This window comes from Salpingoeca rosetta, assembly GCF_000188695.1.
Source record: "Salpingoeca rosetta unplaced genomic scaffold supercont1.1, whole genome shotgun sequence".
Classification (NCBI taxonomy): Eukaryota; class Choanoflagellata; order Craspedida; family Salpingoecidae; genus Salpingoeca; species Salpingoeca rosetta.
The window spans coordinates 142459-169342 of record NW_004457740.1 but is presented as its reverse complement, the minus strand read 5'-3'; the positions used below and the strand labels follow the sequence as shown (position 1 = coordinate 169342).

Genomic DNA, 26884 nt, shown 5'->3' with positions numbered 1-26884 from the left:
GATCACCTCTAAGGCTGCTCACAGTGGTTTTCCAGGCGGGAACAAAGGAAGAGGAAGGAAAAAGCGCCCGTGTGGTCCGGAGCAGAGAAGCGTCTGACACCTTTTTGTAATGCCCGTTCCCGTCGTCAAAAGACATGATTCAACACTTCGAACTTCCCTTGCGAAAGGGACATCCACGTGTGCTTGTGCAGAGATGAGAGTGCAGGACTATATGTGTGTGTGTGTGTGTGTGTGTGTGTGTGTGTGTGTGTGCATGTTTGCGGGTATGCACTCGCGGGTGCGCATCCACGTGTACGTGTGCATGTGCGTACATGTATGCGTGTGCAATGATTGCTCGTCACCAACAGCCGACGCCTTTCATCCTGCAGCACCAAAGCTGTTCGTCTCTGATTCCTTGTGTCCTTTTCGCTGCAATGACACCGTGTGCAGGTTGGAGCAGTTTGAGGCGGATTTGACGGCGTTGGCGGGCGTGTTCCATAAGAAGCGGCGCATGTGGGGCAGCGTGCTGTGCGAGAAAGCGCGCTCGTGGGCGGAGGCGGGCCTCTCCGTCGACACGCAGCTGCTGTCAGACGCACTCGCGCATCTGCAGACAATCACGGTGGAGTTTGGCATGCGCATAATCAAGGACTACGAAAGCATGCAGCGCGCCGGCTATCGCTTTGCTCGTGCACGCCAGGTCTTGTTTGTTGTGTGTTGTGGAAAACGTACGCGTTGTACGCGTTGTACACGTTGTAGATGTCGTGTGTGTGTGTGTGTGTGTGTGTGTGTGTGTGCGTGTGTGTGGGTGTGTGTGTGTGTAAGTTACCTGACTCCACTCGCACCATCAACACTCACCATCACACGCGTGCACATGGTTTGCTGTTGCCTTTGCAGATCAAGCAGCTGCTTGCCGATGCGTTGCGCATGTGCAACGACTGCCTAGCACTCGGTATTGCAAACAACGAACGCATTCTTGCGCACGCCATGTCCATGTTCGTGCACACACTGCGACTTTCCCTGGACATGTACCAGCACACCTTCCACGAGCAGCCGCGCGCCCTCGTCACACAGCACTTTGAGGACATTATCAAGGCCATGCAAGAGCTGCGGGTACGTATGCGCGTGGACATGCAACGTGATTGTGTGTATGTGCAATGTGTGAGCTGTGTGTGTATATGTGTTGATAAGCAAGCAGAGGAACACAGGCCTCTCTCTGCTGTGCAACGTAGTTTATCCTCTCACATCATGGCATGTACACGAATGCAGGATGTGTGTCAAAGAGTGCCACATTCCAACACGGCTGGCATGAGCTACCAGCACGCCAAGAACGCAAAACTGATTGAAGTTGTTGCCACACGCCCCGACGCGGCCGACCTCTTGTTCCAGTGCAGCAGGTGCGTGAGGGCTGTTTCCTTTGCTGCGTGGTTTTGTAGCGTTGCATGTGTTGAGGGTGTGTGTGTGTGTGTGTGTGTGTGTGTGTGTGTGTGTGTGTGTGTGTGTGTGTGTGTGTGTGCATTGAAATGCATTGTGGGATGTCAAGTTAAACTCCCTCACGGCCGGTGTTGACGCTCATACTGCCATGACTTGTGTGAACAACAATTGCTGCCTTGCAGGACACTGATGCAGCACATTATGCAAGCGAGCAAGGGCGAGCACACTCAGGACAACAAGAAGAACAACGCAAAGCACAGCGAGTGAGTCACCTGCTGCAGCTCTAGTGTGCGCGTGTGTGTGAATGAGTTTGGCAGTTGAGGTTGAAGCTGCACGTTCCAGCACCATAATTTTACGTGTGGGCACTCCCAGCCAGTCTCTAACACGCAAATGCCATTACTAATCACCACACCACGACGCAGGTCCAAGGATTTGATCCTTTGGCTGATGTTTGCGTGCAAGTTTGTCAACCGCACACTGGAATGCATGGGCCCAAGTATGCACACACTCGCGCGCGCACACACGCAGCAGCGAGTGCGCATTCATGTCAAACACACACACACACACACGCACACACACATACACACACACACACACACACAAATGCATGTGCATAAGCACTCGCACTTGCGCAAACATGCAAAGTGAAATGCGTCATTGCATGCATGCATGAATGTATTGAGCTGCTCGCTCCATTCGTTGCCACGACTCATGGCATTCACATGTGCTTCCCCTCCTTCACAATCGCTGCCAACACACGTGCAGATGCAACCGGCAAGGACGCCCGCATGACGGAGATTCTGCAAACGCTGGAGACGATGGAGGTGCAGCTGCCAGACAACACCAACATCGGGGAGAGCGCCCTCTGACATGATGACGGCAACAACAGACCACACCAGACACAATTGACCAACTCTGACTGCTGTCCAACCAACCAACCAACCACACAAACAACAACCAAACAACACAAACAAGCAACCAAACAAACAACACAAACAAGCAACCAAGCACGAATCGTTGTTTGCGTGCGCACACCAATGACCGCTAGCTTTTTCTTCGCGTTATCATGACCCGTTCTCTGCGTTTGCTTCCATCTCTGTCCCCAAACAGAAAGTTTGCTCTCATTCACCACAGTAAAACTTCCCGCTCATGCAAACAGAGCCAAGCGCAGCATGCAAGCAAGCAAGCAAGGTGCATTGCATTGGTCTTCACTGCCGATCTTGTTCTCGTTCGTGCGTTTACAGCAGGAACCACCGCCGCACCATCACCATTGATCACGCCATCCACAACAAACACACGCACGCACCAAAACAGCGGCAACATTCTGCACAATCACCAGAAGTAACTTCATCATCACCACCACCAGCGAACCACGAGCACAAACGCCACAAGCACAAACAGCACAGGTACACACACGCAGCGCGGGTACAGCGGGTGGCTGCTCAGTCCATGCGCGCCTTCAGTTCTCTGGTTGTGATCTTGTCCTTCTCACTGCGAGGAACACAAGAGGAGAAGCAGCAGCAGCAGCACAAGCAGGAGGATGAGGATGAGCGCAACGAAAAAAAAAAAAACGAAAAGCGCAACAGCTCAAAGTGTACAGACACACAGACACACACGGCACACACACGGCACACACACAACACATACGCACGCACACAAAACACACACACCACATACGCACGCACACAAAAACACGACACACAACAACACGTGTGTGTACGCACATGATGTGGACAATGGCGCCCCAGCCGGCAAGGCAGTCGCGGTCCACGGCGTTCATCAGCGCCTGCGAGATGGTCTCAAACAGGTCATCCGGCGCCTGACATTATGGAGTGACGCGCAACAAAGCATGCCGGCGTGAGTAAGTGCATTGAGGGATGCAAGCACAACTGCAAGGATGCTGCGGCTGGAAAACCGCTGCACGTTCATGCAACGACTAGCTGCTGAAGGACACGCGCCGTACACGCACGCAAACAAACACACGCACACGCACACGCACACACACACACACACGCACACACACACACACACACACACACACAAACAAACGGACACACAGAGCACACGCGAAATGACGCACCATGTCTGGCTTGTAGAGGGATTCGCACATGCCGTACAACTGCTCTGAGCTTGTGCCGCCAACAACGAAATCGGACGTCTCCATCGGGCAGCCAATGAGGTCTGTGCTTGCGACGTACGGCTGGTTCTTGGAATCGAGGCCCGCCACAACGGGCTCAACAAAGTACGGGCCAAACCTGCAAACACAACACAAGTGTGCGAGCGGCCAACCAACATGCACCGCAATGCGCCACACATTAGCACCAAAACAAGCACTGTCGATGCAACAGGCAAAACTTATGCTTCTACATCTTCCATGCACACACACACACACACTGGCGGACCTGCGCTCGTAGAGGAAGGAGGAGACGAGGTTGATCATGGTCTTTGGCTCAATGTCCCGCTCTTCGCGAAGCGTGTACATGTTCAACCGGAACTTGAGGCGCTGGGACCTGCGCGCACCGACATGCCAACACATGAGTCCGCTTCAGCGCAACACCAGCAAACAACAGCGAAAACAAAGGAACCATCGACAAGCCCTATTGCGGTTCACACACAGACACAAACACAGACAAACACAAACAACCAAACAACCAAACAACCAAACACACACACATACAAACATACAAACAAACAAACATCAAGTTGGGTCGACGTGACGTACACAGTGATGGCGTCCGTGCCGAGGCCGGGAAGACCCACGAACAGCTTGGGTCCCATCTGGAACACCTTTTGAAAGTCTGTGGACACGGTCTGTGCCTGGGCGCCGAGCCGGCGATCCGCAGCGATGGCCACGCATTCCTTGCCAGTCATTGCCACAACGGCACTGCCGTTGTACTCCATAATCGACTGTCACGCCATTGCGAGTTGTTGTCGTGTGGTGTTAGTGTGTTGGATATGAGTGATGAAGCTGCTTGTGGCTGTTATCAACGACGCGCGCGCACACACACACACATACACACACACACACACACACACACACACACACACACAGAGCACTCACGCACCATGGTTGAAGGTTTGCTTGGATTGGATTGGATTGGATGGATTGGATGGACGACAAGATACAAACACACCACCACAGGCAGGTCAGCAAAGTGCAGCAACCGCCAAGCAAGCAAGACAAGCGAAGTCGACCAAAATCGAGCAAAGGCAAAATTGACTTGTATGGGGTGGGAGAAAGGAAAATTTGCCTTCTACCTGAAACCCCAAGCTGTACAAGCCAACGAAGCAGGAATATCCCGCAAAGATATTCGCGGTGCTGTAGAAGCCAAGTTGTTGTTTGTTTGCTCGCCTGGTGTTGAGTGTGTGTCCATTCAGCGCAAGAGAGTACCCTGTCAGCACACACTCCAAAGCTGGTTGAGCAACGTGTGACCCTCTGAGTTCAAAACACGCCAAACAACCCACAAGCCAGGCCTGACAGGACAACAGCGAGAGCAGAGAGCAGAGAGCAGAGAGCAGAAAGTAGAGAGCAGAGATGGATGCCAACGTTGCGTCTGCGGTGCAGACGGTGCAGATGCTGCGCGCTCATCAGCTTCCAGATGATCAGCCTTGCATCGAAGCGTCGTCGTCCACCGTCAACTACGAAGCATCCTTCGACACCAACTTCCAGGACCGTGAGGGCTTCGTCTCAGGCATTGCCCACTACGTCGAAGAAGCGCAAAACCTCGGCACCTTGGTGAGCAGCACCTGAGAGAGAGAGAGAGAGAGAGAGAGAGAGAGAGAGAGAGAGAGAGAGAGAGAGAATGAGAGCAGGGTGTGAGAGAGTGAGTGTGCGTGTGCACGTTTTTGAAAGTTTGTGTGTGTGTGTTTGTGTGTTTGTGCGTGATAACTGCCTACATACTTCCTGTGCCAAGACCTGCTCTGCCGCTGTCCTGCCCTCTTCCCTCCGCCTACTTCCAACCGCTTGCGCTCACCACCGTATTCTCCGATCACCAGAACGACATGCTGGAGCAAGGCCGACAGTATGCGGGCATGTTGTACACGTGGAGATACATCTCCCGAGGTGTGCCGCAGGCAAGCAGCGACGACCAGGAGAACCGCACGGAGATCTACCGCATCACCGTCGACGTGCTCAAGCCACACATTGACAAGCTCAAGCAGTTTTACCTGTTCCAGGGCTCGGCCGTGCAGCGCTTCTGCGAGGAGGTGAAGAAGCTCTCCAACCCAGAGAAGCTCAAGTCGTTTGTGTCAGAGACCACAAAGATCACCCTCATCAAGATGATTGATCTCTTCGCCACCCTCAACGCTCTCAAGAACGCAAAGTCCAGCGTCAGAAACGACTGCTCCCTCTACAGGCGGTAAGAGCAGCTGTGCTCCGTGCTGTGGCGTCTGTGGCGTCTGTGAAGTGGGTTGTTCGTGCGTGTTTGCTTGGTGTGTTTGGTGCGAGTGTGCGTGTGCGTGTTTGCTTGGTGTGTTTGGTGCGAGTGTGCGTGTGCGTGTTTGCTTGTTGTGTTTGGTGCGAGTGTTTGTGTGTGCTTGCTTTGTTGTTCTGCTTGGTGCATGTATGTACACGACAATACCAGACGTGAGGTGGCCGCGGATATGTGGTGTCTGCCTCGCACAACACGGCAGCGTTGTACAATGCAGCAGTGTTGCCGTTTTCCGAGCATCCCATCCCGCCCACACACACACAATCGCCACCGTGCTCACTCGTGCCCCTGCTTTGCTCCACGCGCAGTGCGTTTGGCATCCTGAATGCGGGCCAGCCCACCAACCCGGAGGACGCCGACATTGAGCGCAAGCTCGTGTTCTTCCTCGGCACAGAGAACTGCCTGTGCAACGATGTGGTGACGGAGGTGCGCAAGATCCCGCACTACCTCGACGTCATGCACGAGCTGGCAGACACGTGCATCCGCCTGCTGGAAACAGACGGCTACGTTCTCCCCGACGAGAAGCACACCCTGCTCAAGGTCAGGCACTCGTTGCGCTGCGCTGCGGTGCACACTCATTCGCAGAAATACGAGATTTCACAGGAGTCAACAGAGCTCTATGAACTCACTTGCTTCACGTGCACACAGACACACACGCATACATACACTGTCCTTTCCTCACTACATTTTCCCGCTCGGCTGTCTAACACACACGCACTCTCTCTTTCGTTGAAACACACACACGCACACACCTCCCTCACCGTACTATCGTGACACGCATCACCTGCAATACCCACTCATACATACACCCTGTCCTGCTCTCCTGTTGACCTCATTGACCTCACGCATGTGTGCTCGTGCAGGCCATTTCGTTCATTGTGTACATCATGGACGACCCTGAGGAGAAGATTGGCATCTACAAAGTGAAAAAGTACAACCACCACAAGTACGACGCGCTCTTCAAGGTGCGAGAACTTGTACCTGTGACGCACGTGGAGATGCATGCGGCCATTCATACCTGCATGCCATGACGGCCTATCTCCAACTCCTGGCATCTCCTGATGGGCTCATCCCCCCTTTCTCGCATCTGCTTCGGTTCATGCTCGCTTGCCCTTGCTGCCACTCTTCTCATCATTCTTGTCGCCACTCTTTCTCGACGCAAATGATACGCTGTTGCTTGCCAACCATCTTGCCTTGTCTATCTGCGCCGGCAACAGGAGACGCCAGTTGTCCCGCTGTATGGCGACATGCACATGCAGCTGCTGTCGTTCGTGCAGATGGGCCCACACTACGACCGTGCCAAGTGGCCCCAGGCCAACGAGGCCCTCAGCTCGGAGCACATTGACACGTACCACAACATCACCGCGCAGCTGCCCGCCTTTGAGGCCGAGCGCGACGAGCTCGTCAGCTTGCTTGCCCTCCTCAGCACAAAGGTCAGCCTGGATGCGCGTGCACGTGTGTGTGGAGTGTGTGTCGTGTGTGTTGTGTGTGTGTAGTGTGTGCCGTGTGTGTTGTGTGTGTTGTGTGTGATTTGTGTGTATATCTGTGCGCGTGTTCTGGGTGTGCACGCGTCACAACGTGTGCGTTGGTGATCACGTGTGTATCCATATACATGTTGTCGTATTGTTTGTCGGTCTTCCTGCACCCACCTCCGTCTTTCTTCGTGAATGGCACCGCGAGCCGTTCTTCTCACCGTCTCCACCGCCTGTCGTTCCCTTCTCCCCAATGTGCCAGGATGTTGCTGGGCGGCTCGCTGTTGCCACAACGGAGCGCGCGAGCGACGTTGCTCTCCGCGGCCTCAAGACAGTCTCAAGATGGACCACCGCCATTCGCGAACTGGTGCGTGTGTGTTGTGTTGCTTGTGTGGTGTGTGTGCGCGTGTGTGTTGCGTGTGTGTTGCGTGTGTGTTGCTTGTGCATTGTGTGTGTGTGTTGCAATCTGTGCGTGTGAGTGCGTTGCAATCTGTGCGTGTCAGTGCGTTGGTGTGTGTGCGTGGGGGTACAAATACACTGCACGCTGTGCACAACTTGGTCTGCATCGTTGCTTGACACAGGCGATCGTTTTGCCACTCCACATCATACTCAAGTCGTGTCAATACCTCCCTTGTCCATGTGTGCGATGGTGCCACAACAGCACGGCTGGAAGCTGGCCAATCCAACAGACAAGTATCTCAACCGCAACTGCCCCGCCGATGCCGAGGATTACGAGCGCGTACGTCAGTGTGTGCGTGTGTGTGCCTGTGTGTGCGCGTGTGCGTGCTTTTGCTTTCGCGCGCGCGTGTGTATGCACACGTGCGTGTGTTTGTTTCCTGCGTGCCTGCCTGTTTGCAAGTACTTGAATACCCTCGGGACTACATGTGTGTGTCAACTACCACTACCACACAGCATCAATGATGTGCTGACGTGCTGATTCCACATTTCTTGCGTGCAGGCCGTGCGCTACAACTACTCTGCCGAGGAGAAGGCCGCCGTTGTTCAGGTCCGCGTGCGCGAGCCGTGTTGGTGCTGTTCTGCTGTTTGCTTCAGTTTGTGCCAACTCGCCTGATAGCGTTTGTGGGTTGTATGGTCAAAATGTCCGCGTGCGCACCACCGCCATATCACACGCACGCGCGCCTGCGTGCGACCCACACATTCCCCACTCACATACCTCCACTTCCTCGCCACGTTTGCTCCTGCTCACCCGCCGACCGTCGCATTAGATTGTGACGATGATCAAGGACGTGTTGCGGATCCTGTGGAAGATGGAGAGCATGCTCAACCTCGGCATCCGCGTGGAGATTTACAAGGAGACGCAGTCGTTTATCCAGCACAACGTTCGCGATATGGTTCGCCACTGCATCAAGAAGAAGAAGGCAAAGGCCCGCACGTGAGTTGACCAGTGAAAGGGAGATGGTTATGGTGCAGGCACATGTGTGCGTGCGTGTGTGCGTGCGCGTGTGAGCGTGCGTGTGTGTGTGCGTGCGTGCGTGTGTGCTTGCGTGTGTAGACGCAATGTGTTGTGTCATGGAGTATGCCTGCCCAATCACTGGTGGGCACAAGCGCGTGTGGTTTGGTTTGCGCTGTGTGTCGTGTCAGCTGTTGCCGCTTGCGAGCTGTTACTCTACATTCCACCACTAACACTATCACTGCTGCCACCGCCTGTGCCCAAACCGCCCCGTCAGCGTGCTGATGGGCCTGCGCAACACGTGTGCAGACTGGGCTGCTGGCTTTGAGCCCGAAGACGACCCGTACATGCGCGGCATCAAGGACACGGCGTACCAGCCCCCAGAGATTGGCAACAGGCACTGCGGGCCAGGATCAACGCAGGTGCAGCGCAATAGCAGTGCGGGCTGAGTGAAAGATGGATGGGGTATGATAGTGTGTGTGTGTGTGTTGTTTGCATTCCATGCGTTGTGTGCAATATGCGCGTGTGTGAATGTACGTTGCAAGTGTGAGTGTGTGTATGCAAGCTTGCATGCACGGACGTGTTATACATTCAATGAGACACAAACAGGCCCTCACCTTGAGCGTGTTGTGCATGTGCGCCTCTGCTTGATCCGACCAGCTGTTTATGATGCGAACGATGCTTGAGAGCCTGTGCGCTGACGACAAGAAGAAGAGTCTGAAACACGATCTTGACTCCAAGTTCCACGGGCCCATGCTCACCTTCTACAACTCCACAAAGCACTATTTCCACCTCCTCAACTTCAAATGTACGATAACAACAAATGAGACTGTGGTGCATGACTCACAACTGTCGTCGTCGTCGTCGTGGTGTGCATCTCTTTGCACTTGCGCATGAACCAATATTGTCTACGCAGCAGCAGCTGTAACTGTCCATGTCAGGTCTCCTCTTTACGAAAACTCACCGCCATCACCTTGCGCTTACCTTACGATATGTGTGTGCTTTGTGTGCCCAGCGTCACTGCAAGAGGCAGCTGATTTGTCGCAGCTCTGGTTCCGCGAGTTTTACCTTGAGCTCAGCAACGGCAAACATATCCAGGTGGGATCTGGGGGAAGGGCATGCTTGCATGCAAGCCGAATGGGCACCACTGCAGGGCACTAGAGAGTGACGCACTGACATGTCATGCTCTGCCCTGATTACACCACCTTCCTCACAAGAACCTGTACGCGGTTGTGCGTGTGTGTGCGTGTGCTGTGTAGTTCCCGATTGACATGTCACTGCCTTGGATCCTGGTGGACCATGTTCTCACCTCCCAAGACCCCGGCATGATTGAGTTCGTGCCGAGTGAAGCTCCTCTGTGCTCTGTGTGTGTTTGCTGGGATGTGTGTGTGTGGGGGGGGGGTGTGGATTGCACTGCCCTGTGCCATTGTGTAGGACAAACACGCGGCATTGTCGCTGATGGTCACAATCTCCACCGCTATCAACATTTCTGAAAACCAGACGTCTCATGCCACCACCACCGTTGGCCCCTATGTAATGTGTTAGGTACGCGCTGTATCCCATGGATCTGTACAACGACGCTGGCGGGTTTGCGCTGCGGGCGTTCCAGAAGCAGTATCTCTACAACGAGATTGAGGCCGAGGTTGACCTGTGCTTTGATCAGTTTGTCTACAAGCTCTCGGAAAACATCTTCCGCCACTACCGTTGCAAGGCTGCAAGGTGCGCACACATGCGTGGTGTTTGTACGCAGTGAGTTGTGTGTGCATGTTTGTTGTGTGTGTTGTGTTGTGTGTGTGTGTGTGTGCAGCGGCCACTTTCTGCTCTTGTGTTGTCCTCCTCCATTTTGTTCCTTTCACCAACTCGCCACCACCACTACTACCACCACCACCACCACCATCACCTCACAACAACCACAGCCAAGTGCTTGATGAGGAGTTCAAGGGTGATCCGGCCCTCAAATCCATCAACATCAACCAGTACAACAACGACGCGCACTATCCCTCCCTCATGCGCCAGCGTCACTTCCAGGTGCACTGCCCTCATTCTTCCCGATGCTGAGCGAAGACCGCATGCAAAGTTGTTGGTTAGCACTACAAACGACGTGCATGTCGATCACATGTGCCGCGTGCCATCACTCACACAACTCTTTGCCTTTGACGTTGTGTATCGTGCAGCTGCTTGGACGGTCCGTGAACATCCACCGGCTGTTGTCGCAGCGCCTCAACGCCAAGCTGAAGCAGGCCATCGACATTGCTATCGGCCGCTTCGAGAGCATGGATCTCACAGGCATCATTGTAAGCAGCGGCAACTATGTTCTGGAGACTGCGCACCTGTCTGCAGCTTCTCAAGCTCATCCGTTGTTTAACCACGTGCCGATTGACGCATTTTGCACTCACACACAAGCACTCACACCCTCGTCTATTCTTGAATCTTACTCACACACAAACACGCACGTGCACATGCACACCCAAACCAACCATACCACCGACCTCACGTCCCCTACGCTCCCCGCACTACCCCATTTTACCCGCTGCACGTAATGACAGGAGCTTGAGCTGTCGCTGAAAGTGTCGCGGGCAATGCACGAGATGCTGACTCAGCACCTGCAGCTGGACCCGTACGAGGAGCTGTTGAACGAGGCCAACAACTCGGTCACCTCGGCATACGGCCGCATCACGCTGCAGGTGTTTGCAGAGCTGTGCACGGACGTCATCCCTAACCACTGCTACAACACCGCCGATCGAAGGTGTGGTCTGCGCACATGGCGGTGACAGCACGAGTGTGTGTGCACCAGTGTGTGTGTGGGTGTGTGGGTGTGTGGGTGTGGGTGTGGGTGTGTGGGTGTGGGTGTGGGTGTGGGTGTGGGTGTGGGTGTGGGTGATTAGATGGATGGTCGAGTGACGGAAGCAGGTTCGCTGCTTGGGTTTGGAGTGTTGAGAACACTGCCAGTTTGTCAAAGGGCATATGTCTCACGTCCAACTTACCAACTGCTGCCCCTGTGCCCTGCTCGTGCCGCACGCACATCCACACAATCTCCCGCACGCCCTCATGTACTCATGCACACACTCGTGTACGCACTCGACTGCACGCACTCATGCAACCATGTACTCACTCTCTAACTCACGCTGTCCATGTGCAGGTTCATCCGACCGGAGCGGGCGCCCGTGTTTGGGGAGGGCGAGCCGCAGCGCGAGAGCGCCCCGCGTGCTGCCCCCGAGATGCGATTTGGCTCAAAGGTGCGGTGGTGATGACGGTGTTTCTGCTGCTGTCCAGCACACAGCCAGATGCTCACACATTCACATTGATGCACGCGTACATACACATGTTCTTACAAATGCAGTTCATATGCACTCAAGCACACACATGCATGCACAACACGTTCACTTGCACGCGCTTGAAACGCCGAGTGTTTGGCTGAGCGCTCGAGTGCTTGAGCACATTCGTTTTCGCTTGCACCTCCTCACAACAACCCTCCCACTGCTTCCAACTCATTCATGTGCTGATGGCGCGTGCAGCTGCTCAACACGGCGTATGCTGCGGTGACGGCGAAATTTACGTCCTTCTTTGGCGTGGAACACCTGTCCAGTGCTGTGCGGCTCCTCGAGTACCGCGGCGTCGCCCTCTGCATCGAGGAAATGCTCAAGATTGTCCAGGCCAACGTGCGCACACGTCCTGTCTGCACTGCGCTCGCAAGTGCATGTATTTGCATTGTGCGCGCGCGCGCGTGTGTGTCATGCATTGAGTAGGAATCATGTGGTTTGTTGGCATGTCGGTCACGTGCACATGTGTTCGCTCACACAAGCTCCTCGCCACCCCTCCCTCACCTGACACCTGAAAACTACTCCACCTGCGACAACACCCTCGCTCAGATTACGGACGTGCTTACCCCTTATGTGGCGAACCTGCTTGATGGCATGCCCAAGTCGTGCCGCCTCCCACTCATCGACTATGGTTCCGTTGGTACGTCTGCCACCCCTTTGTCTTCGTCCTCGTCATTGCTGTGCTTGTCGCACCAGCCTGTAACCACAAGTGTGTGTGCGTGTGTGTATGTGTGTGTGCCCTTGACGTGTTGTTCGTGCGCCGTGGTCTCTCACACACGTGTTTCGCTGCTTGCTCATCCCATGCCACGCGTGAATATTGTGCTGCCATTCATCTATGTGCATGCGTTTGCGCACGTCTGCTTGCTTGCCTGTGCATATGTTTGTGTGTGATTGCAGGCGCAATGGGCTTCTACCAGCTGCAGCTCAAGGACATCATGGCGTACCCGGACTTGCAGACGGAGGTGTTTCATTCGTTCAGGGAGGTTGGCAACAGCTTCATCATCTTCGTGCTCATCGAACAAGTCCTGGTGAGCCAACTGCAGTTTGTGCGCGCGTGCGTGCGTGCGTTGAAAGTGTAAATGAGTAGTGGGAAGGGTGCGTGCACGTGATCTTTTGCATCTTGAGTTGTCTGTGCGTGCGCGCGCGCGCGTGTGTGTGTGAAGTGCAAGTTGTCAGCCACCTCCCTACGCCTGCTGTGTTGCTTGCCATTGACATTGAACACACTCTTTCCAAAACATGCAGTCTGTGCTTGAGGTTGAAGAGACGGTGCTGGCAATGCCATTCCAAGGCGACGTGCCGTGCCTCGTCAAAGGTGGGTTCGATGAAAGGGGCAGCTGCTGTGGTGACTGCAAGCGGGTGGTGCCTGAAGAGAAGGAACGGTGTTCTGCAACGCCTACGCCCTGTCTTGCAGCGTATTCCCCTCATCACCACTCGTATGGCTCATTGTGTCTCATCGTGGTTCACTGTGGCTCTCCACACCACACCACACCACACCAAACCACACCACACCACACCACACCACACCACACCACACCACACCACACCACACCACACCACACCACACCACACCACACCACACCACACCACGGATGCGGCCCTACATCTCGTGCCAGGACGCGGCAATGGCAAAGCAGGCTGACGTGCTTACTAAGGAGCGCCTCTACAAGGGCCTCAGCATCTTCAAGAGCGTCACCATGACTTTCAAGGTTGATGGTGGAGTGTGTGTGTGTGTGTTGCTGTATATGTTCGTGTTCGTGTGAGTGTGTGTGTGTGGTTGTTGGTGGTTCTCCTTTGTGTACGTTTGGTGCTAACGCAGATGTAAACTCGAAGGTGTCGGCTCAGTACTCATCACTGCATCTTCATCACCATCTCCAACAACACACCCAATCACCCCGCCGTCCCACAACTCTGCGCTCTCTCCCTTGCCAGACGATGCTTGAGTCGGATGCCACGGATCACAGCCTCTGGTTTGGTGCAAAGGCGCCCAACGGCGTCGTTGATGTGGACGCGTGCACGAGCTTCTATCGCCTGTGGAGTGCCGTGCAATACACATCACTCGTCTCCGCCGCTTCGCGCGGTGTCGACCAGATTACGTCAGTGGTGCATTTGTAGGCGCGCGTGTGCGAGTGTGCATGTGTGAATGTATGCATGTGTGCACGTGTGCAAGTGTGTGAATGTGCGTTTGTGTTGGTGAGGTCGAATGGGATTATGCCTGCGTGCCCATGAAGCCGTTGGAAGCGGTAATACGTTGCAGGCACGCTCACACTCACGTCCATCTATGAACTTGTTCATGTGCTGTGGTGTCACACTGACTTCCCACTGCACGTCCACCCCCCAATCCGCTTTCTTACATGCAGGGAGTTTATGGGCGATGGGCTGTATTGGGCCGGCGCCGTCATCATCGCTCTCCTTGGCCACCGCGGATTGTGAGTTGAGCAGTTGGCCCGGCTTGCTCGTGGCACGTGATATGAGAGAGTGTGTGCGTGTGCGTGTGTGCGTGTGTGTGCATGTGTGCATGTGTGCATGCATGATTTGTTGGTTATTATCGTTGTTGTTGTTGTTGTGCATGATGCGTGACATGCTTGCTTGCGTGCAAAATGTGCGCGCGTAATGCCGGGTGATGCCTGCTGCGGGTTCCCTCAAGTACCGAGCTGTCCCCTCACCAGTTGCATCCTTTCCCTTCATCACGCGCCTGTTACTGTTGTGGTGAACAGGTTTGAGACAAGCGACTTCTCGTATCACATCATCAAGGCCTTTGATCTGGATCACAAGGACGAGAGCGTGTCTGGCGTGGTGAGACATACGATCCCCGCGACGCCGTACTTTGCCGTGACATGTTCGCTTACAAAAGCTGGTGCTTGCCCAACAACACAACACAATACAACACAACACAACACAACACAACACAACACACCGCACAGGCAAGGTGCCGTCCTAGTCGATGTTGCAATGCGTTTTCAGTCGTGCTCATCTTTGCGATACCCGACGTCATGCAATGCATTGTGACAGAGCGTGCCCATGTTTGTCAAGTTTGCACGGAAGCGGCGTGCCTTGAACAACGCCATCTTTGCCACCATGGAGCGCTATCTCTTCAAGAGCAAGAACAAGGCTGCAGATCCAGCATACATCCCGCCGCCAGGCTGCGGCATCGAGGTCTGAGCGACAAAGCTCAAGTGAATGGAACCCTTGAAACGCGTTTTGCACACATGTCTGATTGCTTGCTTGTGTTGCTCTCCTCTGTGCTTTGAGTGCTGTGTGGTTGGTTGGTTGGTTGGTTGGTGAAGTTGCTTTTTCATGCCGTGGCGCGAGGTGACGTGATGTGACATGACTTGCCCAGTTGCAGCTGTATGAATATTTGGTGCGCCGCTTTGTTTGCTTGAGCTCGAGCTTGGCTTTTGTGCTGTGATGCAGTGTTTGCGACACACAATGAAGACAATGAAGAAAAGCTTCACCACACCCCTTCAACACTCGGACAGCACTTTCGTGGTGGCACAAGAGACTTGTGCGTGTTTACATGACATTACTCCCGCCTCTCTCTCTCACTCACTCACTCACTCACTCACACACACACACACACACACACACACTCTCTCTCTCTCTTTCTCACTCACTCTCTCTGTGTCAGTTGCTGCAACACCACACACAACAAAAGCATTTCACATGTATGTAATGGGGCGTACAAACACGTTTACTTTAGCCAGCGGCAGATCAAATAGTATCAGTTACAATGTTGTTTCATCGCATCGGCTTCAGAACCGCACAAACTTCTTCAGCTTGCGCTTCGAATCTGTGGTCTTCTCCAGCCTGCAATGTACGCGAGTATTCAAGCGAGTGGGGGTGCGCGTGGCTGAGTGAGCTGGCGATTGTAATGTGCTTGTGCTATCGTGACATGCACATATGTGCGCCGAAAACGAAGCAACGACTTGAAGGAGGGGGGGGGTTGCACACAGCCACGCACATGTGTATGTACACACACACACACACACATACACAGACATGGATATGCACACACACACACACACACACACACACACACACACACACACACACACACACACGGACATGTACGCATACGCACACACAGAGACACAATACACACACATGCAGCGCACTTTGCCTTTTTCCGCTTCAAGTCCTCGAGCTCGCCCTCCATTGCGGAGAGCGTCTCCTGCGCTCTGCGGCGCAGTTCGCCGTGCTGCCGCTGCAACGACGGTCGGTACCGCGCAATCACCCGCTCCCGCGCCTCAATCTGCACGCAGTCGTCAGCAGGCGGGGTTGGCGTCGTGTTGTGTGATTGGGGGGAGGGGCGAGATGGGTGAGAGGGAGTGAGAGAGGCACAGAAACCCAAGCATCACGATAGCCACAACCACAGCCACAGCCACAGCAACAGCCACAGCACGTCACCGCCCACCTCATTGTAGAGGTCCATGATTTGCACATTGAGTGGTTTCCTCTGTGCAGGTTTCGCGCCAGTCTGTGTCGCTGGTGTTGTTGAGCCAGCCGCCTTGCTTTCTTCCAGCCGCTGTCGCTCTGATGTGCAAACAGGCGATGAACGGTGAGCCTTCTTAGTCAGTGCTACATGTGGTTGAAGAACAACAAGAACAATTGCAACAAGAAGGAGTTCGAAGCGACTAACACAAACAAACACACACACACACACACAGACGCACAGACGCACAGAAACACACACACCTTGCTCTTGTTGTTGTGCGGAGAGGCGCTGGTTGAGGGCGGTGTTGAGAAAGTCAAAGACGGATGGTTTCGCTTTCCGGCGCTCCGACGCTGACGAGGGAGGGGGGATGTGATGCAAGGAGCAGCGTGAACGAACAGCGTGAGCAGACGGGCTGGGAAATTGGCTAGCGACACCAATGACTAAGCAAACATGTACAGGGTCACACACATGCAGTTCTAGTCACACACACACACACGCACAAGCACACAAACACAATACAATACACACAATGCACACGAACAAACACACCAACACAATAGACACAATAGACACAATGCATGCGACATACACAATGCACACAACACACACCGATTTGAATGTTGAGGCGCCTGTTCATGATGTAATCGAGGGATTTGCCTTGAGGAAGAACCTGAACAGGTACAGGGTTCACGCGGCCTTGCGCATCACTCCCAAGGCCTTGTCCATGCTTGTATCCAAACTTGGCCAGGATCTTCGACCCAATTCCTCTGATGACAGCAATGAAATGCGACATTTGAGCCGTGTCACACAGGGTGTCAACAGCGCAAACAACTCAAGGGGGAAGTGCCTCATGCCCGCCACACACACGTACACACACACGGACACGCAGACACACAGACACACACACGGACACGCAGACATACATACACACGCACACACACACACACAGACAGACAGACACACAGACAGACAGACACACACAGACACACACAACCGTTATGTAACACAAACTCCCCCCCCCCCAATGACGCACTTGCTGTATTGCTCCCAGCTGCCAAAGTCAGCGTCTGCGGCGTCCATAACAATCGGAGCAAAGTCCCCCTCCTCCTCGGGCATTCGTGTTCCCACGGCTCTCGGCTTTGCTACACTGGCCACGGCCGAGCGGCTGTTATTTGTGCTGGCCGCTTCATGTCTCCCTTTCGCTCGTCGGTGTGCGGGCGCACCTGCCCTCTCCCTCCTTCCAGGACCGTCTTCATCACCACCATCACCAAGTGCGCCCACATCATCACCGGCTTTCGGTTTCTCCGTATCGCTGTCGCTCTCATCATCATCACCATCGTCGTCACCGTCATCGTCGTCCATTGCATTTGCATCCAGACCAGGCACGGGCCTCACCTGCTTCAGCGACACCTCCTCCAGCTGCCCGCCAAAGTGGGGGCGCACCACCACGTTTGTCTCGTCACTAACAGCCACCAGCGTGCCATAGTGCCACAGTCGCTCGTGCTCCAGTCGGTAGAGGCACAGGGAGCCCAGCGTGAGGGAGGTGAAGTCCACTTTGGCTGCGGGGCGGAGGTCGCTCACTGCGACCCGGTGCCCGTGCGAGTGCACGCACGTGTCCCCTCGCGTGCAGCGGCCCTTGAGGTAGTCGCGGCAAGGCAGCATGCTCTCGTACAGCGGCGTCACAAACAGCACGGTGCAGTGCTGCCCGTCGTCGTCCACGTCGTGAATGATGGCGTCGTGGTATGCAAAGATGCCGTAGGCAGTAGAGAATGGCGCCTGGCACCGGGTTTCAGGCACGATGGGCATGCCGGCCTGTAGTGTTGCGCCGCCCTCGGCCCTGTCCATGAGTGAGGAGCTGCTGCGCACCACAATTGGGCCGTCACCGTTCTTGGTGGCTGCGCCTGTGGCCGCTGAGGACGAGGACGAGGACGTGGAAGAGGACGATTGTCCGGCGGCCCCTGCAGAGGCAGCGGCTTCCTTTGAAGACGAGCCGTACTGCAGCTTCAAGCGCTCCTTCTTCACTTGCAGCAGCTCCGATTGATGCAGATCCATGAGCTCGTGGAGGTTCTTTCTGAGCGTGAGCACCTCTTCGTCCTTTGGGTTCAGGTGCAGCAGGCTGTCAACGGACGCCAGCTGCTCCTGCAGCTGCTTCAGCTCCTTGAGCGCCTTATCCTCCTGCGCCTGCAGGGTGACGATGACCTGTTCCCGTCGCCTCTGGCGCTCCTGCCGCTTTGCCTCCGCCTGCTTCCTTGCCAGGGCGCTGGTCGTGTCATCTGGCCTCGTCCACGATGTCTCCCCCGTCTTCACATTTACATAGTAGAACCGGCCCGGCATCGAACGCGACGCCCGCACACGCCACCCAGGCGGCACGCCAGACGACGACATGTGTGCTGCGTGATCGTGTGTATGTGTGTGTGTGTGTGTGTGTGTGTGTAGTGGTGTGTGTGTGTGTGTGTGTGTGTGTGTGTGTGTGCAGTGCTGCGTGATCGTGTGTATGTGTGTGTGTGTGTGTGTGTGCGTGTGTGCGTGTGTGCGTGTGTGCGTGCGTGTGTGCGTGTGTGCGTGTGTGTGTGTGTGTGTGTGTGTGTGTGTGTGTGTGTGTGTGTGTGTGTGTGTGTGTGTGTGTGTGTGTGTGTGTGTGTGTGTGTGTGTGTGTGTGTGTGTGTGTGTGTGTGTGTGTGCGCGCGATGTGCGCTGCTTTGTTTGTCGCTGCGACACGACAGACGGAAATGTTGTGAATGGAGTACTGCGACGCGACAGACGGAAATGTTACAAATGGTCGCCAACACAAGCCGAAATGCCGCCAAAGTTTCAAAAAACCAAAACAGCCACACGAGCGAAAGGCAGGAGCACACAGCGGAGATGGACGTGGTGCGCACGCCTCTGTCTGAGAGGAACAGAGATGACAACTCCAACAACACCAGCGGCTCCGGCACCCCGATGCAGGTGCTGCCAAAGGCAAAGTCAACTCAGGGCTTGAGGGCTTCCACAAGACAGCACAGCCTGAGCCCAAACAAGCGTCCTCACGTCCTGGGTGACAGCAGCAACCAGATGCAGCATACACCCACTCCAGCACATCAACAGGTCTCCATCACCCCTTCCCCAAAGCAACGGTCCCCGTTCAAGACCGCTTCCCCTCGATCTCCGACTCTTGTGCATCGACCACTTGTCCAGCGTGCGCGGTCTGTGCCGACGGGGCTGGGTCAGTCCCCACTCGCCAGCCATGCCACTCCTACGCAGCGCAATGCGGGCATCCCCATGTTCCACGCCAAGAACCACCACCACAACCACCACCACAAGCACCACCACCATCATAGCCCTTCTTTTCGCAAGAGCAGCAACAATAGCAATAGCAGCCCACTCGCAACACCGCGCACCCCACTCAGCGAGGAAGAGGAGGAAGAAGTGTTCTTCGGTTCCGTTATCAGCTCCGTGGAGCAGCGGCGTGTGAAGAAACTCAACGGCAGACGCCGCACCCTCCTGCAAGTCTACCACCAGGTGCGTCCTTGTGTGTGTATGTACGTGCGCATGTGTGTGTGTGTGTGCGTGTGGCATTGTGTGTATGTGTGCGTGCGTATGCATATGTACATATATATGTGTGTACGTGTACATGTGTATATGTGTACATGTATACATATTTATGTGTGTGTGTGTGGCATCGTGTGTGTGAACGTGTGTATGTATGTGTACATGTGTGTGGCGTCGTGTCTGTGCGTGGTAGGTATCGTGTTTGTATGCTTGATGCTTGATTTGGACCACCCGCATTCATTCATCCACTCATTTATATGTTTGTTCGTATGTTTGTTTGTTCATCGGACATGAACATGGCCTGTTGAATATACACCCAACTCACTCACGACCCACATCCACGGCCTCAACACGACCTTGTCGGTGGCTTTTCTCAGGGCGCCAAAGCTTCAGTCCCAGGCTCGCTTCTCAAAGCACAGCAGGTGAGCTGAAGTCAACACAGAAAGTGCAGTGGCAGGCCGCCTTGTGCATTCACGCATGCATTCATGCATGCATTCACGTGTGCATGCTTTGCAAGGTGGTGTTCTTGTCTGCTGTACCTCCTCGTGTCTCGTTGAGTCTCCTCGTTGCTGATCGTCATCCACCCCCCCCAATTCCTGTTGTCATATCTTCTCGCAATGCTCCCAATCCACATCACCAGACACGAGCTGCGGAGATTATTCAGAGTGCGTGGCGTCGATACAAATGCCACCGTTCCTTCAGGTGCCAACGGCTGCAAACAAACATGCCCATGTCCTTTGTCATTGACACCTTACTGCCACCCCGAACTCTTAGACAAACGCACACACAAATGTATTCGCACTCTCACGCTCACACGCACACGCACACGCACACGCACACGCACACATATGTATCCACGCACTCACGCTCACACACACACATCCACTCATACACGTCTCTGCACACACACACACACACATACACAGACAAGCGTTGAGTGCAGTTGTTGCCATTCAGAGATGGTATCGGCAAGTGCGACAAGCCAGGCTAGCCGCAGCCACCAAGATCCAGGTAAGAACAACCTCGCACATGCGTGCACACAAGCTTGGCTTGGATGCCTGCACTTGTGTGTGTGTGTGTGTGTGTGTGCAGTGGTGCGCGCGCATGTTCAAGTCTGTTCACACAAGCCTCTCATCGTTGCCCCACATACGGTGCATGTCTGCGTTCGTATTCACAGCGTTGGTGGCGCACCGCATGTGTGGGCGAGCTTTGTTGCCTGCAAGCATCATCACTCCTCTCCAGCCAGCGGCCGCTTCTGTCAGCCTCGCATGTTTGAAGTGCCCGGCACCGGCAATGACAGTGACAACGAGGAGGAGGAGGAGGAGGAGGAGGAGGAGGAGGAGGAGAAACAGGAGCCTGTGGCCTTTCTTCAGGAAACCCTGTGTGCGCACGCGTTCACCGCAGCAGATGTGCACGTCCTTCGCCCACAGCCAACGAAGCACACAGCTGTGCAGCAGCGCCAGCACCACCAGCAACAGCAGCAGCATGACACAATCGCACCCACCTCAGAGGTCGCTCAGGATGGAAGCTCAATTAAGTGCACGCGCGTGTGCGCCGTGTGGGCCACAAAGGCGGTGCTTCGGGATTTCTCAGGCGTTCGCGTGACAAACTTGGACGACGCTACATGCGATGAGCACAGCACGACAGTGGCCATGCAAGTGGACAGTGACACCGCTGACGAAGCAACCACAAGAGCTGCTACGAGTGCCGATACTGCCCAAACTGCTGTTGCCGTTGCGACGACGACTACTGCCGCTGCCCTTGGCGGTGATGCCTCGAAGCGAACGCCAACACTCGCACGAAAACGGCTCAACCCAACATCGCCTTCGGCGTGCCTGCTGGACAACAGCATTGCGTCGAACAGCACATGGTTGACATCAACAACAGAACCAATGCAAGGCAGTGCTCGCCCCGCACTCATCAGGAGAGCAAACACGTTCAACCTCCACACGCGCGCAGCACAGCCGGCGCGAAAGGCAGAGCGTCTGGAGACGGCACTCGTGTCGGAGGACACAGCACCAGCAGCTGCGACAACCACAGCGAAGGCGTCACCATCAGCACCACCACCAACAACAGCAACAACAATGCCGGACACACCTGTGACATTGCCCAGCGCTTCCTCTGCTGCACCGGCCGCACCAGCAGCGACGCTGCCTCAGGGGTCGCTACTGCCACGCCCCGTGGCCAGCGCTTCTGCTCTTTCAGCTGCGTCCACGCTGGCCACAGCTGCCTCTGCGGAGCACGCGGGCGATGCCATGCTGGTGGCGAAGCGACAGCTTTTGCAGCGTATTCGGTCAGAGCGCAAGCGCTTGGAGACAGAATTGCTTGCATGCACATCGACACCGGCAACACCAACAGCCACTCCGACGACCACCAGCACCAACAACGACGATATCAACAGCAACAGCAACAGCAACAACAACAGCAGCAGCAACAGCAACCACAGTAGTGTTGATGACATCCAAGTCAACAAACGTGTGTTTGGGCAGCCGATGAGCGTTGATGAAAGCTTCGACGGCGTTCCGTCCAGCACCAGCACAAGCAGCGACGGGCGGACGCTGTCGCTGAACCGAATGCTGCAGCGTGGACGAATCAACCTGCTAGCAACACTGCAGCCAGCTGTGGATACGGCGCAACAGCGCGTCGACACGAACACAGGCGACAACAACAGCCAAAGCCACGGCAACAACCAGCGTCAATCCATCGAAGCCGCCACCACGGCTGACAACACCAACAACAACGACAACCTGGCAGTGAACATCAGCGTGAGCGTCGATGACGACAGTGGCGTGATGTCCAAGGATGGTGCATGCGAGACGGTGTCCCCCACACCCATTGCGAGTGTGCGGTTTATTCCCTCGTCGCCACTCCCGCTGAAACCTGTGGCTGATGACTGCAACAAGGAAAACGTCGCCCCAAGCAACAACCAGGCGAGCCACAGCAGCGGCAATCTCAGGGATGCCATCCCCAACAGCGGCTCAGCCGCGGACACCGCCACCACCACGGTCACCACCACCACAACAAGCAAGCAGCCTGTCTCTGTTGACGGTGCCTCTGAGACACCCGCACCTTGCATCATCTCTGCGGCGCCAACGCTGCTTCGACGACCACGTGCACTCCGTGGGTCCCTGGTGCGGCCGTCCGCTCGTCGCCCCTCGCGCGGCAACAGCACCCGGCGGCTTGGTCCCGCTGCGCCAAGCACGCTGTCATCATTTGCGTCAACAGCGACATCAGCTTCAGCAGCAGCAGGAACAGAACAGCACCAGGCGCGCAAGCCGCTGTTGCTGCGAGGTGGACTGCTTGCACGCAGTGACGGCAGTGGGAAGCAGCAACGCCAGTTGCTTCTCGGCAAGTTGTCAACAGCTTCAGGCTCTTCCCTGAACAACGCGACGACGGAAAGAACACCAACAAGCACACCAGCAGCTACGTCAGGTACCACACCGAGTGAGGGCGGTACGCCTGCGCCAACCACTGGCACATCAACACCGCATCCTCACCGCACGCTCCGTTCCACGGCGCTGGACTCCAAGGACAACGACATTCGCTTTGTCACAAAGCTCAACACAATGCGCAACAGCAAGTACGCCGTTGTCAAGTTTGTGCTGCCAGACCCCCACGACTTTCAGGCACAAGAAGAGTTTCTCAGACAGGTGTGTGTGTGCGTGTGCGTGTGCGTGTGCGTGTGCGTGTGCGTGTGCGTGTGCGTGTGCGTGTGCGCGTGTGCGCGTGTGTGCGTGTGCGTGTGCGTGTGCGTGTGCGTGTGCGTGTGCGTGTGCGTGTGCGTGTGCGTGCATGTGTGCGTGTGCGTGCATGTGTGCGTGTGCGTGCATGTGTGCGTGTGCGTGTGCGTGTGCGTGTGCGTGTGCGTGTGTTTGAACACCTTGCACATGTCGTTCGTTGCTCTCCTCACATTGTTAGAACAACACGAACAAACAAACAAACTCCCGCATTGCTTGTTCTCAGGTTGACGCGAAGGAGAGCACAGACGAGAGTGGCGTTGACTACACGCGCATCCGCTGGCACGAGCACTTGGAAACCACGGAGAAGAGCACTTGCCCGCACAATACGACGCCCACAAACATGCGCTCACTGCTGAAGCAACGCGGGGACAACAGCCCCTTCCCATATGGCGAGGACCTGGAGACGGTGGAGATTAAGGTGCTGCCGCGCATCCGCCCTGCCCGCCGTGGCTCAGGTGTCACGCGCAGGCGAGATGCAGCAGGCCTCCCCGGCGATGATGACGCCTCTGACGCCGCGTGGGTGTGATGCTGGCCTTGACATGATTGAGATGGGTGGGTGGGTGATCGCTTCATGTGTGTTGGCGGTGGGTGCGTTGTTCATTGCTCGATCGGTGTTGTTGGTGTTGTTGGTGTTGTTCATACCTCGATGGCTTGCATGAGAGAGGAGAGAGGAAGGCGAAGACAGAGAAACAGAGAGGGTCACTGTAGACAGCCCATGATGTTGGAAAGAATGAATCAGCAAGCAGCCAGCACAAGAAAGCACAAGCGCTTTTTCCTTGCGCACAATCGCACAAACAAGCAAGCAAACAGCAAGAAGGACAGCAGCGAACACACAACGACGTTGCAGAAGCAGGCGTTATGTTCTCGCTGCAGAGAGTGGTGTTTGATGAGGCAGCGGAGCGGCTTGTGGCAGCACTGGCAGCGTCCAGGCCAGGCAAGAAGGAGAAGAAGACCAAGACCAACTTTCTCTGCCTCACAGGTGGGGTGCACTGCGTGTGGCTATAAAGGGAGGCGGGTGGAGGGGGGGGGGGAGTGGAACAACGCTTGTCGCGACTGTGTTTGCCACCACTGTCAACGCCACGCGAGTTCACACTCTCGCTGACACTTCCGTTCCCACGCTGGTTACCACGCGAGTTCATCCTCTCGTGATCGCTGTCTTGACCTGCAACGCAACACCTGTGTGCCCCCCCCACCTCCATTGTGCCTCACAGTGAAAACAAACGAGTCCTTCCTGCATCGTGTGAGGGTGACGACGGACGAGAGCTACACAAAGAAGAAGACGTGGCCGCTGCAGGCGCTGACGGCCATCGACAACGTCGCCCCAGACTCGCGCCAGTTTATCCTCACCTTTGACCGCAGCTATGAATGGATCGCCCCCAACGTCACTGAGAAGCAGCGCTTCCTCGAGGCAATCGTCAAGGTGCGTGCGTGCTTGAGGGAGGGTGGGTGCGAGGAAGAGGTCTGTCATTATGCTTGAATATGAGTGCTCATGGGTATGCGTTCATAATGTGAGCGTATGTATTGGCTTGCGTTGGCTTTGGCGTCTTGTACGGTTCACTGCCGCACCTCCATCGCATCTTTGGTGCCCTTGGTTCTTGCTTGCTTGGCTTCCAGTCGTGCCGGAGGTACAACAAGACGTTGCCGCAGTTGGCCAACTTCCAGTCCATCCCTGGAGGCGGTGGGTGCATGCCTCTGCAAGCTGTGCAAGCTGTGCAAGTGACGACACATGCATGGGGGTGATGCACTTGTCACCTCCTCCTCCTCCTCCTCCTCCTCCTTGCACATTGACAACTGTCTACAATCCATGTGTTGTCTCACATGGCGTCACATATCCACGCGCATCACGCCACTGGCCACGATAACCAGGCATCACCGTGGCCCTCCATGAGCACATGCCCTCCGCTGTACCTGACGGTGAGATACGCGACCGCAAGGCGCCATGCCTGCCACACACACACACACACACACACACACACACACACACACACACACACACACACACACACACACACACACACACACACACACACACGCACGCACGCACTGGACACGTGCACGTTATGCAAGGGTTATTGTGCACTGCCTCGCCACGTACCGCATGACAATGGTGTACACATGCGCGCAGAGAACCAGCAGAGCGACGATGACCCATATCAGGAGAGCGCAGCAGCAACGCTGTCAAAGCAGCAGCAGGAGGAGATGGCTGCTGTCTTTGAGAAGTACGATTGGGCAACAACAGATGTGCGCGCACTCTCGGAATCCCTGCAGAAGGAACTGCAGGCTGTCGAGTCGGTACGGTGCTCATGTGCGTGTGTGTGTGTGCGTATGCAGATGTCTGCATGTGTGTGTGTGTGTGTGCGTGTGCGTGTGTGCGGATGTCTGCATGTGTGTGTGTGTGTGCGCGTATGTGTGGGTGTGTGCCATGCAACGGATCCACTTACACCTCATCCTCTTCTCCTTGCTGCGGTTCCAACATCCAACAGGCCAATGTTCACGCAATGATCTCGTCAGAGGTGCAGGTGAGCCGTCAATCAAACACGCACACCCACGCACACATGACACGGAGATTGCACATACACACATACGTACACAGTGAAGGCGGTCGGAGTCACCTCATCGTCAAGCTTGCACTTACCACGCGCGCGCGTGTGTGTGTTTGTACGTGTGTGCGGGTATGTGTGTGTATGCACAGGTGACGCGGCTGCTTGGGCGGGTGGACGATGCGTTGTCAAAGCTCGATCGTCTGGAGCAGTGCATCTCGGACTACGACGGTATTGTCAAGGTGTGGCCTGATCCTGCTCTCTTGCATCGCCCCATCTTGCACGTATGTGTGTGTGTGTGTGCGTGTGTGTGTGCGTGTGCGTGTGTGATGTTCCTATTTCCTTTGAACCACGACGACTCACACACACACACACACACACACACACACACACACACACACACACACACACACACACACACACACACACACACACACACACACACAAACACGGAATTTTGTTGCTTCACACAAACACACGCGCGGGCGGATCTATAGACATTATCAATATCCCACGGAACACTTGTCACTGTCGGAGAATACACACCGCGTGTGCTCTCTCTACACATGTCGCTCTCGCTATGTGTGTGTGTGTGTGTGTG

The 26884-nt window shown here is 55.4% G+C and overlaps 6 protein-coding genes across 6 annotated transcripts in view; 4 read left to right on the top strand and 2 right to left on the bottom strand.

The window, feature by feature from the left end:
- PTSG_00040 (uncharacterized protein) overlaps positions 1 to 2565 on the top strand; it is a 6890-nt gene extending 4325 nt beyond the window's left edge. The window contains exons 7-12 of the mRNA XM_004998539.1: positions 430 to 676; positions 874 to 1089; positions 1246 to 1373; positions 1593 to 1673; positions 1833 to 1906; positions 2176 to 2565. Coding sequence (XP_004998596.1) covers positions 430 to 676; positions 874 to 1089; positions 1246 to 1373; positions 1593 to 1673; positions 1833 to 1906; positions 2176 to 2279 — 850 coding nt within the window. The 3' untranslated portion in view covers positions 2280 to 2565. The remainder of the gene's footprint in view (positions 1 to 429; positions 677 to 873; positions 1090 to 1245; positions 1374 to 1592; positions 1674 to 1832; positions 1907 to 2175) is intronic.
- PTSG_00039 (proteasome subunit beta type-3) lies at positions 2528 to 4640 on the bottom strand. The gene is made up of 6 exons (XM_004998538.1): positions 4476 to 4640; positions 4133 to 4317; positions 3813 to 3920; positions 3491 to 3665; positions 3135 to 3229; positions 2528 to 2901 (listed from the first exon to the last, which is right to left on the bottom strand). The coding sequence occupies exons 1-6, from the start codon at positions 4476 to 4478 to the stop codon at positions 2853 to 2855; spliced, it is 615 nt and encodes a 204-aa protein (XP_004998595.1). The 5' UTR covers positions 4479 to 4640; the 3' UTR covers positions 2528 to 2852.
- Positions 4641 to 4722: 82 nt separating this feature from the next.
- Positions 4723 to 15499, top strand: PTSG_00038 (uncharacterized protein). The gene is made up of 28 exons (XM_004998537.1): positions 4723 to 5146; positions 5407 to 5768; positions 6149 to 6380; positions 6704 to 6805; positions 7058 to 7273; positions 7575 to 7679; positions 7974 to 8051; positions 8271 to 8318; positions 8539 to 8705; positions 9001 to 9145; positions 9384 to 9531; positions 9739 to 9821; positions 9983 to 10056; positions 10269 to 10442; positions 10640 to 10751; positions 10898 to 11017; positions 11270 to 11469; positions 11863 to 11959; positions 12239 to 12382; positions 12593 to 12683; positions 12941 to 13071; positions 13286 to 13359; positions 13397 to 13490; positions 13657 to 13749; positions 13973 to 14136; positions 14401 to 14469; positions 14758 to 14836; positions 15053 to 15499. Exons 1-28 carry the CDS (start codon positions 4946 to 4948, stop codon positions 15200 to 15202), a joined length of 3753 nt encoding a protein of 1250 aa, XP_004998594.1. The 5' UTR covers positions 4723 to 4945; the 3' UTR covers positions 15203 to 15499.
- Positions 15500 to 15694: 195 nt separating this feature from the next.
- On the bottom strand, positions 15695 to 18860 carry PTSG_00037 (uncharacterized protein; the record flags this gene model as incomplete). The annotated part of the gene is made up of 6 exons (XM_004998536.1): positions 15695 to 15847; positions 16156 to 16292; positions 16455 to 16573; positions 16736 to 16825; positions 17085 to 17242; positions 17509 to 18860. The coding sequence occupies 6 exons, from the start codon at positions 18858 to 18860 to the stop codon at positions 15793 to 15795; spliced, it is 1911 nt and encodes a 636-aa protein (XP_004998593.1). The 3' UTR covers positions 15695 to 15792.
- A 477-nt stretch (positions 18861 to 19337) lies between these two features.
- PTSG_00036 (uncharacterized protein) lies at positions 19338 to 24269 on the top strand (the record flags this gene model as incomplete). The annotated part of the gene is made up of 6 exons (XM_004998535.1): positions 19338 to 19973; positions 20381 to 20425; positions 20644 to 20668; positions 20961 to 21014; positions 21246 to 23653; positions 23967 to 24269. The coding sequence occupies 6 exons, from the start codon at positions 19338 to 19340 to the stop codon at positions 24267 to 24269; spliced, it is 3471 nt and encodes a 1156-aa protein (XP_004998592.1).
- Positions 24270 to 24601: 332 nt separating this feature from the next.
- Positions 24602 to 26884, top strand: part of PTSG_00035 (uncharacterized protein) — a gene marked incomplete at both ends in the record, with an annotated part of 3325 nt that continues 1042 nt past the window's right edge. The window contains 7 exons of the mRNA XM_004998534.1: positions 24602 to 24722; positions 24955 to 25163; positions 25358 to 25421; positions 25610 to 25657; positions 25869 to 26035; positions 26227 to 26262; positions 26436 to 26525. Coding sequence (XP_004998591.1) covers positions 24602 to 24722; positions 24955 to 25163; positions 25358 to 25421; positions 25610 to 25657; positions 25869 to 26035; positions 26227 to 26262; positions 26436 to 26525 — 735 coding nt within the window. The remainder of the gene's footprint in view (positions 24723 to 24954; positions 25164 to 25357; positions 25422 to 25609; positions 25658 to 25868; positions 26036 to 26226; positions 26263 to 26435; positions 26526 to 26884) is intronic.

What these genes read in the sequence shown, in the direction of transcription:
- PTSG_00039 (XM_004998538.1), bottom strand. An exon ending in TCCTTCCTCTACGAGCGCAG is followed by an intron (nt 3,666 to 3,812) that starts GTCCGCCAGTGT and finishes TTGTGTTTGCAG; the next exon opens with GTTTGGCCCGTACTTTGTTG. An exon ending in GGCGCCATTGTCCACATCAT is followed by an intron (nt 2,902 to 3,134) that starts GTGCGTACACAC and finishes TGTTCCTCGCAG; the next exon opens with TGAGAAGGACAAGATCACAA.
- PTSG_00038 (XM_004998537.1), top strand. Translation starts at nt 4,946, where the DNA reads ATGGATGCCAACGTTGCGTCTGCGGTGCAGACGGTGCAGATGCTGCGC. An exon ending in CATCGACTATGGTTCCGTTG is followed by an intron (nt 12,684 to 12,940) that starts GTACGTCTGCCA and finishes GTGTGATTGCAG; the next exon opens with GCGCAATGGGCTTCTACCAG. An exon ending in ACGAGAGCGTGTCTGGCGTG is followed by an intron (nt 14,837 to 15,052) that starts GTGAGACATACG and finishes GCATTGTGACAG; the next exon opens with AGCGTGCCCATGTTTGTCAA.